This window comes from Pseudochaenichthys georgianus, unplaced genomic scaffold, assembly GCF_902827115.2.
Source record: "Pseudochaenichthys georgianus unplaced genomic scaffold, fPseGeo1.2 scaffold_2126_arrow_ctg1, whole genome shotgun sequence".
Classification (NCBI taxonomy): domain Eukaryota; kingdom Metazoa; phylum Chordata; class Actinopteri; order Perciformes; family Channichthyidae; genus Pseudochaenichthys; species Pseudochaenichthys georgianus.
In genome coordinates, this window is record NW_027262798.1 from 8,635 (window position 1) to 22,652 (window position 14,018).

The following is a 14,018-nucleotide window of genomic DNA, read 5'->3' on the forward strand; positions in this document are numbered from 1 at the left end:
ATGTAGTGGAGTAAAAGTACACCATATACCTCTGAACTGTAGAGGAATAGAAGTACAAAGTAGCAGAACATGGAATTGCTCAAGTAAAGTACAAGTAACTCTACATTGTACTTAAGTTCAATATAATTGAGTAAATCTATTCTGTTGACGTTAGACTTATCAAACATCTAACTGACAGCCACTGTCTCCTCCCGCAGTGTCTTATTATCTATTTAGCGAACAAACCAGGGAGTGACGAGACTCCAGTATAACTCCCAAAGACAAACAATGCCCCTAAAAATGATAAAACGGTGTATTTGTATCGCTTTATTCTGTTAACTACTCATAATAACGTTTAGCCGAGTGGGTGTTGTCTAGCCTTGATAGCTAGCTACATTAGCGGAAGTGTGAGGAAGAATACTGCCACTCTATTGGTCAGTTGGTTTGCAGGGAGCGTTTCTATTGGCTGACACACGGTTCCGTCATCACGGAGCCCCGCCTCTCACTGCCAGCTGAGACTTCTGACAAACACAAGGCCCTTATCCTGTCTGACAGCCAGTAACAAGTTGCTGTAAAAACCTCCATAAGGGGTAAAACCAGCGGTTAGAACCCTGTGAACTGACCGTGTAGTAAGACAGTAATCCGGCGTTGTAGTCCAGCACGAACCAGCGGTACTGCCATCCCTTCATCACGTTTGTCCACTTGCTGAGCGGCCCCTCCATGATGGACGCCATCTTTACAACAGGAGGAGCTGGGAGGAGCCGGATAAGAGACGGGGGAGGAGGGGGGGAGCGGTGCCCGGGGAACGGGGGGTGTTACCGGCAGGGGGCAGCTGGTGATGGTCCTGGAGCTTTTTTTTCTAGTTATATTGTCATCATTATTTCAATGTAAGTCAATTATGTCTGAGTTAGAGAGTGTATTGATAATAATTAATTGTAAAACAAAAAAAATACCCAATTACCAAAAAACAAGGAGGGGAGGAGCCGGGGAGAGGAGGGGAATGTTGCCCGGGAATGGGGGAGTGTTTCCGGCAGTGGGCAGTCGGGGGAGTCGGTGATGATGCCGGAGCTTTTTTTTTTTGCTTTTTCCTTTATATTGTCATTATTATTTCATTATAAGTCCATTCTGTTTGAGTTAGTGAGTGTATTGATTATAATGCAATGTCAGGCGGGGAGGAGCCGGGGAGAGGAGGGGAATGTTGCCCGGGAACGGGGGGGGGGTGTTACCGGCAGGGGGCAGTCGGTGATGATGATGGAGCTTTTTTTTCTTTGCTTTATATTGTCATTATTATTTCATTATAAGTCCATTCTATTTGAGTTAGTGAGTGTATTGATTATAATAAAATGTCAAACAAAAAAATCCCCAATTACAGGATAACAAGGCGTGGAGAGACGGTGATGGTGCTGGAGCTACATGATACATTTAGACTTAATTTAATGGTAATCTTGCTGGTTATTTATGGTAAATTGTTTAAACCTAACCCATAATTTCATTGGATTTGTATGGGTGATTAAGCTTGAAAGAATTCCTTGAATAATGTAAACTTTTCTATACTTAATAAAATGTATTTTTCTTATATTTTGTTGTCATGATTTCAATGTATCTTAATTAAGTCAAGTGTTTAATACTTAAGCAAAAGTGATGAGGAAATCTTTGAATAATTTTTTTTAATCATCGATATTATCTCCATTTAAATCCATGTTATTTTAATGTTATTTTCAATATTAATAAGGAAATAAACAATGATGGTGATGGAGCTTAAACATGATACATTTAACATTTAATTAATGGTATTCTTGTTTGTAATATAAAGTGGATTGTAGATAAATAAATGCAATAGATACTAGGGAGGCGTGTGGCACAGTGGCAGTGCGCTGGGTTTCGGATCACAGGTTCAAACCCCACTGCAGTCAGCATGTCGTTGTGTCCCTCAGACACTTCACCCCAAATTGCTCCTGTGGGGATTGTCCACAGTATCAAGTATGTGAGTCGCTTTGGATAAAAGCGTCTAACAAGTGACATGTAATGTAATATATTGCATTTATGAGAGTTTAAAAATATACATTTATTCTAAGGGGCCATGTATATATTTTATAAATTAATATATATACCTAGTCAGTGTTATCATGATTATAATTGCACTGATAGAAGCAGATGAAGAACCAATAGCAGAGCAGTATTCATCAATATCTTTATTATTTACAATAGGCTTAACACTGATAAGCAAAACTTCACAGTAATATAACGTGAGCTTTAAATAAAAAAAAACAAAATATATATTTTGTACAATAAAAAAGTTAATGTTAACGTCTCTGCCTTTTTTTAAATCCCTGTTTAGATTCACATGTTCCATCATTGTGTGTGTGTTGCTTTACATTGCACTCGTACAGCTGAAGAAGTGGCCTTTGGTTTGATGTGAACACGACCTCCAGAAACACAACAGAAAACACAGGCGACATAAATAACAACAACAACAACAACAACGAAGAGGACTGACAATGAGATGATCTGTGGAAAAATCATTGAGAACAAATCGATTTTTTGACAAATTGAATATCTTTGTTGTATTTCTTTAAATACGTTTGATTTCGGAGGTTACGTTTGACTTGGCTTTTTTTTCTCACAACTATGCTCCACGAATAATCAAGAAGCAATTTTAAATAAATATGTTGCGGCTTCCTCGTTTCTGAAGCGGCAGTGTTTCTCCAAAGTGTTTTTGTGCATGTTTGTTAGAGGGAAATCAACCAGATGTCGATGCACTAACAGAGTTAACGACCTCCAATAAGTAACCGTAGCAACCGAATATCTACATGCTTAATATAATAGACAAATGCACTTTTAAATTTCAATTTTGCATCCGAGTAACCAACCTCCAAGTGACAGAAAAGCTCATGGAAAATGGAAGACATGAATGTTTCTTTAATGATGGATTTTAAACATCGCCTGTTTCTCTCGCAGTGAAAGACATGAATCATTTGCTCACAAAAAGGCACCAAGAATCGTCAAATAAAAATCACACGGCGTTTCTTCTCTCCGTGTTTCTGTAAAATCACAGCGAATAGAAATCAGTTCGTCTCACAGGAACCGGTTTGAACATTAAAATACTGACGCACGACATGAACTGAAAAACAACGTGTACTCTGCAGTCAATCAAGTGTCATGAAGTGTTGTAAACCTGCAGTGTTTCTACAGATTAGGTGTGGAGTATGCGAGGCCGTATCCAGTGTACATTTAGATGTGAAAAGGAAATGTTTAATTCGTGCTCAAAAAACAGAGCAACTGCTTCTGGACGTTAGTATTTAGTGTGACCAAAATGAGAAGTATGGGCCAATACAAAAAAAAAAGTATAATAAATAATAATACAAATAAAAAATGGCACCTTTCGAGATTCATGCAGATGGTCATTCGCCCGGGTTCAGAAGGGAAGAATAATACATTCATATATTCAGGTATTCTTCAGTCAGACACGCTCTATATGCTGCGAGCACACATACATCCTCTGTTTCCTGGATATGAAATAAATCCAATATTTACATCTCTCAAAATAGCTCTGTGCTTTTTAATAAAAAGAAAAAAAAGGAATAATTTAAAAATTCAAGTTCATACATAGACATTCTGAAAAAAAGCTTTTCTTATTTTTTTAAAAACCAAATAATGTACAATGTGCTGAAGACATACTGCAGTTCGTCGGTAGAGAGATCAGTGTGTGTGTGTGTGTGTGTGTGTGTGTGTGTGTGTAGCAGGTCTCTGGTTTTTTGCAGTGTTCATTTTGTGGAAGATTTCGAGGCACTGAGGACACGACAAGGCTTCAGGGATTGGATCAGTCCGTCAGAAGGACACTTATAGAAACACCGCCCCAGTTCTGCTCCTGCGCTCCCACCAGACTGTGCATTCAAACTGGACTTCAACACTGAAATGCTCTCGGAGACGGCACCGTGTTTACGTGTGGACTCTGAAGACAAAAGGCGCGTTCACACCGCGGTACTTTTCCCACAACGGTTCATGAGAACTCTTTAGTTCTCATGAACTAAGTACAGATCGCGTTCACACCGGAAAAAGTCCCTGAGGGAGGATGAGGCAAATGAAGCCGCTGACGTCACTTCTTCTTCTTCTGCTTTGGGTTTACTGGCAGGCCGCAAACCACTTCACGGCGTATACTGCCGCCCAAAGTCCCCGGCCGGAAGTCCCCGGAGTTGGGGAAGGCTTCAGTAGAAGCTGCTGGGAGTCCCAGCAGCTTCTACTGAAGCCTTCCTAGTAAATCGCCAGAAAGCCGACACCTCCTCATCTCTACCGCTCCCATGTTTTATTTTGTGTTGCCATAAATTAGTCTCTCTGCGTTTCTGCGCTGGGCTAATGCTAATGCTAATAATGCTAATGCGAGGATAATAAAATGGCGGCTTCACACAACTTTTTGGGAGTTTTACGGGGCGTGGTTTGCAATCCGCCCAGCCAATCAGAAACATAGCTCTTTTCTCTAAAAAAGAGCCGCGGGGTAAAAAGGTTCGCATTAACTAATTGTAATACCGGCTCTTTTTGGTGTGAACGCGATCATGAACTAAGTTTGCATGACCCTTTGTGGGAAAAGTACCGCAGTGTGAACGCGGCTGAAGGCTGGGAAACACCATCTGGGCATGTGGGGAATAACGGGGTGTCTGTGTGGATTTGATCAACCTGGTCTCACGAGCTTATTTCCACGCCTCTCTAAAGCTGCGTTCCCTTCGTGTTTACACGTCTGTTATTATTCGATAAAACCAAGACAAGCAGATTTTGGGAGATTCATGGTTTTATCACATTTGTCCCTCGAGTTAAAAATACTGATCATGAAATGTAAATGCAAATCGGTGTCACGTTAAGACCCCGACATCTTGAAATCACGTGGACTTTGTCTCCAATACTTTAGGACAAAATGGCTTTTGAAAGGTTTACGAAGATCCCCAGACACCGAGCTAAATATCTTACTCGTGATTCCCGTTGGAGCTGCAACTCCTGAGGGTCTGAGATCAGCTGTTTAGCGTTCAACACGTCAGAGAGTCGTGGAAAATGTTAGAAATCCAGATTTAATCTCTTTACTTTGATAGAAATGTGAAAATAGCAACTAATCTTAATATTTGAGGCTGAAAACTTAATTTTTAAAAACCATTTTTGCTTTAAAAGTTGATTTAAATATCTTAATCGTTGCAGCTCGACTCGACACGGTTTGAGGTTCGTCAGTAAACACGTATTTTGCTCAGTATCTTTCCGAACAGCTGATCCACTCGACATTCGCTAACCGAAGAGGCTTTATCGTTGCAGGACTGGAACCACCGGTAGTTTGTGTGTGTTGGTGTAAACAGTGAGTGAGGGACTTCTCTGAGGTACCGTCCAGACCCGCCCCCGAAAAGCTGTAAAAAAGAACCAGAAGAAAGGGAAACCAGTCCGACCGGCGTGATGTCACAGTGATGTCACGGCCCCTCCTCGTCTATTCTTAGTGTTCAAATGTGAATATGAGACCCTCGGCAGACCTCCCGACTTTTGTATTTCGCCGCAGACACCTTCGTGCAAGAATAAACTCCCTCAAAGACCGTCTTATTCCAAGAATCTTCAAGGTTTTCTCACCCGTTTACTATTATATGTTAGTGTGTGTCTCGATACATCTCCACCGTGATGTCACAGTGATGTCACAGCCCCTCCTCTTCCATTCTTGGTGTCCAAATGTGAACTGGGGACCTCCTGACTTCTGCATTTCGCCGCAGACCCTTCTTTCCAGAATAAGGTCCTTAAAAGACGGTCTTCTTTCGTGATGTCACAGTGATGTCACAGTGATGTCACAGCTGTTACCTCTGCACCACGTCTCTGACTTCTCTCACGCAGCCCTGCAGGTTCTCCAGTACCGTGCCCCCCCCTCCCCCTCCCCCCCCCGAGGCCCTCAGCTCCTGCAAGCTGACCTCCAGCTTCCCCACCGCCTCCCGAAAAGCGAATTTGTTCCTCATCTGCGGGATGACGTCCACGTACCCGGAGCATCGGTCCAGCAGCTGCAGCCCCGCGTCCAGGACCACACTGTTGGAGGGGGGGGAGTCGGAGGGGGAGGAGTCGCGGAGGACGACTATCAACGAATCGGCACACTCCAACAACGCCTCTCGGCCCACCCGCTCGGGGGGGACGCCGCGATCCGCCTGCTGTCGAATCCTCCGGAAACCCGCTTTAGTGGACGAAGAGGGAGCGGATCCGTTTGCCATTTTTGAAGGAGTGTTTGTGGGAGGAGCCTGAGGCGGCGGCACTGAAGGTCTCCCCGTCGTCATCATAGTTCCTCCTCCTTTCCCGGTTCGAATCCCTTTCTCCCCGTTCACCTCGCCCTCCTCCTCCCCCCCCGTCGTCTCGCTGTACGAGTGTTGGCTTCGTAGCGTAGGAGGCGGAGGAGGAGCACATTTGGGTTTTACGAGCCGCGGACGATCGGGGTTTTCGCTGAGCAGCTTGAAGCGGTTCCCCTGGGAGTCGAGAGCCACCAGGTGCACGTCGGGGGGCTTCAGCGTGGGGGAGATCAGCACCGGCACCTTGTGGTTGTGGGTCTGAGAGGAGGAGGAGGATACAGTCTTAGAGGTGGAGGAAGAAGGAGTCTTAGGGGAGGATGAAGAAGTCTTACAGGTGGAGGAAGAAGGAGTCTTCGGGGAGGATGAAGAAGTCTTAGATGGCGAGGACCAGTTTTGTTGCTGTCGATCAACTACAAGGTCCGATTCCCCCGCTTCCCCCCCGACTCCCGGTACCCTCACCCCCGTGCCCCTGGGAACCATCTTGGCTTTGGGTCTCTCTCTGATCTGAGCCGTCTCCTCGTCCGGTTGCCGTCCGTTCTCCGGCGTGGAGCTGCTGGAGGACGTTCTCTCCAGCGGGGGTTTTGCATTTCGATTTCTGGGTAAAGTCAAAGCCATTCGCTCCAAATCTGGCAACCCGGCGGACATGGAGGAGGTGGAGTTAGACCTGGGGAAGGGTTTGGAAAGCCCCCCAACTGGTAAAGTCCCCACCACCCCCTCCTCAGACGAAGAAATAGCTGTTTTCCCAGTCCGAAGCCCTAAAGTCCGTTTTATGAGTCTCGGCGTGAAAAAACCCGCCAATCCGCTCCAGCTACTAGTGCTAACTTGCGCCGCTAAACCCCCCCCTGATGAGGGTTTCTGTCCGAAAGCAGCACCACAGCAACGAGACTGGGGCTGGGGGGGGTCGCTGTGGGAGTGGGAGTGGGCGGGGGAGGCGGAGAACCCCCCCACGACGCTGCTGTCCGATTGGGGGAGAGGAGGAGGCGCCGAAAAGTCCGCCGTCGGCTCGTATTTCTTGTGAGGCTGAGTCTCCATTTCCCGGAAAGAGCTGCTCCTTTTAGGCGGAGTGGGGAGGTTCTGGGAGGAAGACGAGGAGGAGGAGGAGGATTTCTTCTTGATGAAGGAGCTGAAGAAGCCGGTCTTTCGGTCCCGTGTGAAGGTGCCCAAATCCTGAGCGTCGTCTAAAAGGCCGGCGGGGGATTTATCTCGGGAAAGTTGTTTTCGGGGCAACGCCGGGGAGCTGCCCGACCGACTGTCCCCCCCCAGGAGAGAAGAAGCCCAGCCTGGAGAGAGAGAGAGAGGGGGGGGGGGGGTTAGAGATATACAACATTTAAAAAGGACATATTCTGGACATTTTCAGGTGTATATCAGGATGTAGTGTCTCTACTTTAAAGAGTCCTCTCCAGCTGATGTTCAGGTGTATATCAGCATGTAGTGTCTCTACTTTAAAGAGTCCTCTCCTGCTGATGTTCAGGTGTATATCAGGATGTAGTGTCTCTACTTTAAAGAGTCCTCTCCAGCTGATGTTCAGGTGTATATCAGCATGTAGTGTCTCTACTTTAAAGAGTCCTCTCCTGCTGATGTTCAGGTGTATATCAGTATGTAGCATCTCTACTTTAAAGAGTCCTCTCCTGCTGACGTTCAGGTGTATATCAGTATGTAGTGTCTCTACTTTAAAGAGTCCTCTCCTGCTGATGTTCAGGTGTATATCAGTATGTAGTGTCTCTACTTTAAAGAGTCCTCTCCTGCTGATGTTCAGGTGTATATCAGTATGTAGTGTCTCTACTTTAAAGAGTCCTCTCCTGCTGATGTTCAGGTGTATATCAGTATGTAGTGTCTCTACTTTAAAGAGTCCTCTCCTGCTGATGTTCAGGTGTATATCAGTATGTAGTGTCTCTACTTTAAAGAGTCCTCTCCTGCTGATGTTCAGGTGTATATCAGTATGTAGTGTCTCTACTTTAAAGAGTCCTCTCCTGCTGATGTTCAGGTGTATATCAGTATGTAGTGTCTCTACTTTAAAGAGTCCTCTCCTGCTGATGTTCAGGTGTATATCAGTATGTAGTGTCTCTACTTTAAAGAGTCCTCTCCTGCTGATGTTCAGGTGTATATCAGTATGTAGTGTCTCTACTTTAAAGAGTCCTCTCCTGCTGATGTTCAGGTGTATATCAGTATGTAGTGTCTCTACTTTAAAGAGTCCTCTCCTGCTGATGTTCAGGTGTATATCAGTATGTAGTGTCTCTACTTTAAAGAGTCCTCTCCAGCTGATGTTCAGGTGTATATCAGTATGTAGTGTCTCTACTTTAAAGAGTCCTCTCCTGCTGATGTTCAGGTGTATATCAGTATGTAGTGTCTCTACTTTAAAGAGTCCTCTCCTGCTGATGTTCAGGTGTATATCAGTGTGTAGTGTCTCTACTTTAAAGAGTCCTCTCCTGCTGATGTTCAGGTGTATATCAGTGTGTAGTGTCTCTACTTTAAAGAGTCCTCTCCTGCTGATGTTCAGGTGTATATCAGTATGTAGTGTCTCTACTTTAAAGAGTCCTCTCCTGCTGATGTTCAGGTGTATATCAGTATGTAGTGTCTCTACTTTAAAGAGTCCTCTCCTGCTGATGTTCAGGTGTATATCAGTATGTAGTGTCTCTACTTTAAAGAGTCCTCTCCTGCTGATGTTCAGGTGTATATCAGTATGTAGTGTCTCTACTTTAAAGAGTCCTCTCCTGCTGATGTTCAGGTGTATATCAGTATGTAGTGTCTCTACTTTAAAGAGTCCTCTCCAGCTGATGTTCAGGTGTATATCAGTATGTAGTGTCTCTACTTTAAAGAGTTCTCTCCTGCTGATGTTCAGGTGTATATCAGTATGTAGTGTCTCTACTTTAAAGAGTCCTCTCCTGCTGATGTTCAGGTGTATATCAGTATGTAGTGTCTCTACTTTAAAGAGTCCTCTCCTGCTGATGTTCAGGTGTATATCAGTGTGTAGTGTCTCTACTTTAAAGAGTCCTCTCCTGCTGATGTTCAGGTGTATATCAGTATGTAGTGTCTCTACTTTAAAGAGTCCTCTCCTGCTGATGTTCAGGTGTATATCAGTATGTAGTGTCTCTACTTTAAAGAGTCCTCTCCTGCTGATGTTCAGGTGTATATCAGTATGTAGTGTCTCTACTTTAAAGAGTCCTCTCCAGCTGATGTTCAGGTGTATATCAGTATGTAGTGTCTCTACTTTAAAGAGTCCTCTCCTGCTGATGTTCAGGTGTATATCAGTATGTAGTGTCTCTACTTTAAAGAGTCCTCTCCTGCTGATGTTCAGGTGTATATCAGTATGTAGTGTCTCTACTTTAAAGAGTCCTCTCCAGCTGATGTTCAGGTGTATATCAGTATGTAGTGACTCTACTTTAAAGAGTCCTCTCCTGCTGATGTTCAGGTGTATATCAGTATGTAGTGTCTCTACTTTAAAGAGTCCTCTCCTGCTGATGTTCAGGTGTATATCAGTATGTAGTGTCTCTACTTTAAAGAGTCCTCTCCTGCTGATGTTCAGGTGTATATCAGTGTGTAGTGTCTCTACTTTAAAGAGTCCTCTCCTGCTGATGTTCAGGTGTATATCAGTATGTAGTGTCTCTACTTTAAAGAGTCCTCTCCTGCTGATGTTCAGGTGTATATCAGTATGTAGTGTCTCTACTTTAAAGAGTCCTCTCCTGCTGATGTTCAGGTGTATATCAGTATGTAGTGTCTCTACTTTAAAGAGTCCTCTCCAGCTGATGTTCAGGTGTATATCAGTATGTAGTGTCTCTACTTTAAAGAGTCCTCTCCTGCTGATGTTCAGGTGTATATCAGTATGTAGTGTCTCTACTTTAAAGAGTCCTCTCCTGCTGATGTTCAGGTGTATATCAGTATGTAGTGTCTCTACTTTAAAGAGTCCTCTCCTGCTGATGTTCAGGTGTATATCAGTGTGTAGTGTCTCTACTTTAAAGAGTCCTCTCCTGCTGATGTTCAGGTGTATATCAGTATGTAGTGTCTCTACTTTAAAGAGTCCTCTCCTGCTGATGTTCAGGTGTATATCAGTATGTAGTGTCTCTACTTTAAAGAGTCCTCTCCTGCTGATGTTCAGGTGTATATCAGTATGTAGTGTCTCTACTTTAAAGAGTCCTCTCCAGCTGATGTTCAGGTGTATATCAGTATGTAGTGACTCTACTTTAAAGAGTCCTCTCCTGCTGATGTTCAGGTGTATATCAGTATGTAGTGTCTCTACTTTAAAGAGTCCTCTCCTGCTGATGTTCAGGTGTATATCAGTATGTAGTGTCTCTACTTTAAAGAGTCCTCTCCTGCTAATGTTCAGGTGTATATTAGTATGTAGTGACTCTACTTTAAAGAGTCCTCTCCTGCTGATGTTCAGGTGTATATCAGTATGTAGTGTCTCTACTTTAAAGAGTCCTCTCCTGCTGATGTTCAGGTGTATATCAGTATGTAGTGTCTCTACTTTAAAGAGTCCTCTCCTGCTGATGTTCAGGTGTATATCAGTATGTAGTGTCTCTACTTTAAAGAGTCCTCTCCTGCTGATGTTCAGGTGTATATCAGTGTGTAGTGTCTCTACTTTAAAGAGTCCTCTCCTGCTGATGTTCAGGTGTATATCAGTATGTAGTGTCTCTACTTTAAAGAGTCCTCTCCTGCTGATGTTCAGGTGTATATCAGTATGTAGTGTCTCTACTTTAAAGAGTCCTCTCCTGCTGATGTTCAGGTGTATATTAGTATGTAGTGACTCTACTTTAAAGAGTCCTCTCCTGCTGATGTTCAGGTGTATATCAGTATGTAGTGTCTCTACTTTAAAGAGTCCTCTCCTGCTGATGTTCAGGTGTATATCAGTATGTAGTGTCTCTACTTTAAAGAGTCCTCTCCTGCTGATGTTCAGGTGTATATCAGTATGTAGTGTCTCTACTTTAAAGAGTCCTCTCCTGCTGATGTTCAGGTGTATATCAGTATGTAGTGTCTCTACTTTAAAGAGTCCTCTCCTGCTGATGTTCAGGTGTATATCAGTGTGTAGTGTCTCTACTTTAAAGAGTCCTCTCCTGCTGATGTTCAGGTGTATATCAGTATGTAGTGTCTCTACTTTAAAGAGTCCTCTCCTGCTGATGTTCAGGTGTATATCAGTATGTAGTGTCTCTACTTTAAAGAGTCCTCTCCTGCTGATGTTCAGGTGTATATTAGTATGTAGTGACTCTACTTTAAAGAGTCCTCTCCTGCTGATGTTCAGGTGTATATCAGTATGTAGTGTCTCTACTTTAAAGAGTCCTCTCCTGCTGATGTTCAGGTGTATATCAGTATGTAGTGTCTCTACTTTAAAGAGTCCTCTCCAGCTGATGTTCAGGTGTATATCAGTATGTAGTGTCTCTACTTTAAAGAGTCCTCTCCTGCTGATGTTCAGGTGTATATCAGTATGTAGTGTCTCTACTTTAAAGAGTCCTCTCCTGCTGATGTTCAGGTGTATATCAGTGTGTAGTGTCTCTACTTTAAAGAGTCCTCTCCTGCTGATGTTCAGGTGTATATCAGTGTGTAGTGTCTCTACTTTAAAGAGTCCTCTCCTGCTGATGTTCAGGTGTATATCAGTATGTAGTGTCTCTACTTTAAAGAGTCCTCTCCTGCTGATGTTCAGGTGTATATCAGTATGTAGTGTCTCTACTTTAAAGAGTCCTCTCCTGCTGATGTTCAGGTGTATATCAGTATGTAGTGTCTCTACTTTAAAGAGTCCTCTCCAGCTGATGTTCAGGTGTATATCAGTATGTAGTGTCTCTACTTTAAAGAGTCCTCTCCTGCTGATGTTCAGGTGTATATCAGTATGTAGTGTCTCTACTTTAAAGAGTCCTCTCCTGCTGATGTTCAGGTGTATATCAGTATGTAGTGTCTCTACTTTAAAGAGTCCTCTCCTGCTGATGTTCAGGTGTATATCAGTGTGTAGTGTCTCTACTTTAAAGAGTCCTCTCCTGCTGATGTTCAGGTGTATATCAGTATGTAGTGTCTCTACTTTAAAGAGTCCTCTCCTGCTGATGTTCAGGTGTATATCAGTATGTAGTGTCTCTACTTTAAAGAGTCCTCTCCTGCTGATGTTCAGGTGTATATCAGTATGTAGTGTCTCTACTTTAAAGAGTCCTCTCCTGCTGATGTTCAGGTGTATATCAGTATGTAGTGTCTCTACTTTAAAGAGTCCTCTCCTACTGATGTTCAGGTGTATATCAGTGTGTAGTGTCTCTACTTTAAAGAGTCCTCTCCTGCTGATGTTCAGGTGTATATCAGTATGTAGTGTCTCTACTTTAAAGAGTCCTCTCCTGCTGATGTTCAGGTGTATATCAGTATGTAGTGTCTCTACTTTAAAGAGTCCTCTCCTGCTGATGTTCAGGTGTATATCAGTATGTAGTGTCTCTACTTTAAAGAGTCCTCTCCAGCTGATGTTCAGGTGTATATCAGTATGTAGTGACTCTACTTTAAAGAGTCCTCTCCTGCTGATGTTCAGGTGTATATCAGTATGTAGTGTCTCTACTTTAAAGAGTCCTCTCCTGCTGATGTTCAGGTGTATATCAGTATGTAGTGTCTCTACTTTAAAGAGTCCTCTCCTGCTGATGTTCAGGTGTATATCAGTATGTAGTGTCTCTACTTTAAAGAGTCCTCTCCTGCTGATGTTCAGGTGTATATCAGTATGTAGTGTCTCTACTTTAAAGAGTCCTCTCCTGCTGATGTTCAGGTGTATATCAGTATGTAGTGTCTCTACTTTAAAGAGTCATCTCCTGCTGATGTTCAGGTGTATATCAGTATGTAGTGTCTCTACTTTAAAGAGTCCTCTCCTGCTGATGTTCAGGTGTGTATCAGTATGTAGCATCTCTACTTTAAAGAGTCCTCTCCTGCTGATGTTCAGGTGTATATCAGCATGTAGTGTCTCTACTTTAAAGAGTCCTCTCCTGCTGATGTTCAGGTGTGTATCAGTATGTAGCATCTCTACTTTAAAGAGTCCTCTCCTGCTGATGTTCAGGTGTATATCAGTATGTAGCATCTCTACTTTAAAGAGTCCTCTCCTGCTGATGTTCAGGTGTATATCAGTATGTAGTGTCTCTACTTTAAAGAGTCCTCTCCTGCTGATGTTCAGGTGTATATCAGTATGTAGTGTCTCTACTTTAAAGAGTCCTCTCCTGCTGATGTTCAGGTGTATATCAGTATGTAGTGTCTCCAGGCCATGACTTAAGACGAAGACATTTCAATGTAAATGCGATGGGAGAAATGGCTCCATCGGTCAGGGTGTATCCTTACTTGATATAGTTCTCTCTTCAATGTTTGCATGTGAAAATAAATGCATAGAAAGAAAGAAATATTAGTCAGACATCAAAAAGTAAGTATCAGCTTTTGTGATTTAGTGAATATGAAACGCACACTTGGCGATGTTGTGATTGCATGCACTTTGGATTGGATTTATGACACAAGGATGCTTCTGTTCACCTCTATAAACGCACACTTATATTTATGGACTAAAGCATGAGAAAGAAGGAGGTAAAAAACACACACAGGTCAGAGCGTCCTCGACACACACATGTCAACACACACACACGAGACAACATTTTATTTACAATATAAAATAAGCAATAATTTAAAACGAGACAAGACAGACAACGGTTTGGGAATTTAATAAAGGGGGATTGGCAAGTTGTAATACAGGGTTAGTGACACAGATAACACGTTCAATGCAACACACAGGCAGCATGCGGATGGGACTCAGGGTTGTTTAAAAGG

General features: G+C 43.2%; 1 protein-coding gene across 1 annotated transcript; it reads right to left on the minus strand.

The window, feature by feature from the left end:
* Nucleotides 1-2,156: 2,156 nt before the first annotated feature.
* LOC117441900 (tyrosine-protein kinase ABL2-like) lies at nucleotides 2,157-13,618 on the minus strand. The gene is made up of 2 exons (XM_034077918.2): nucleotides 13,542-13,618; nucleotides 2,157-7,546 (listed from the first exon to the last, which is right to left on the minus strand). Exons 1-2 carry the CDS (start codon nucleotides 13,585-13,587, stop codon nucleotides 5,793-5,795), a joined length of 1,800 nt encoding a protein of 599 aa, XP_033933809.2. The 5' UTR covers nucleotides 13,588-13,618; the 3' UTR covers nucleotides 2,157-5,792.
* Between the last annotated feature and the right edge of the window lie 400 nt (nucleotides 13,619-14,018).

Bases quoted from the DNA above. Each gene is read 5' to 3' on its own strand.
- LOC117441900 (XM_034077918.2), bottom strand. From the start codon at position 13,587: ATGCATTTATTTTCACATGCAAACATTGAAGAGAGAACTATATCAA. The intron at 7,547-13,541 runs GTAAGGATACAC...CTCTCTCTCCAG, and splicing joins TGAAGAGAGAACTATATCAA to GCTGGGCTTCTTCTCTCCTG.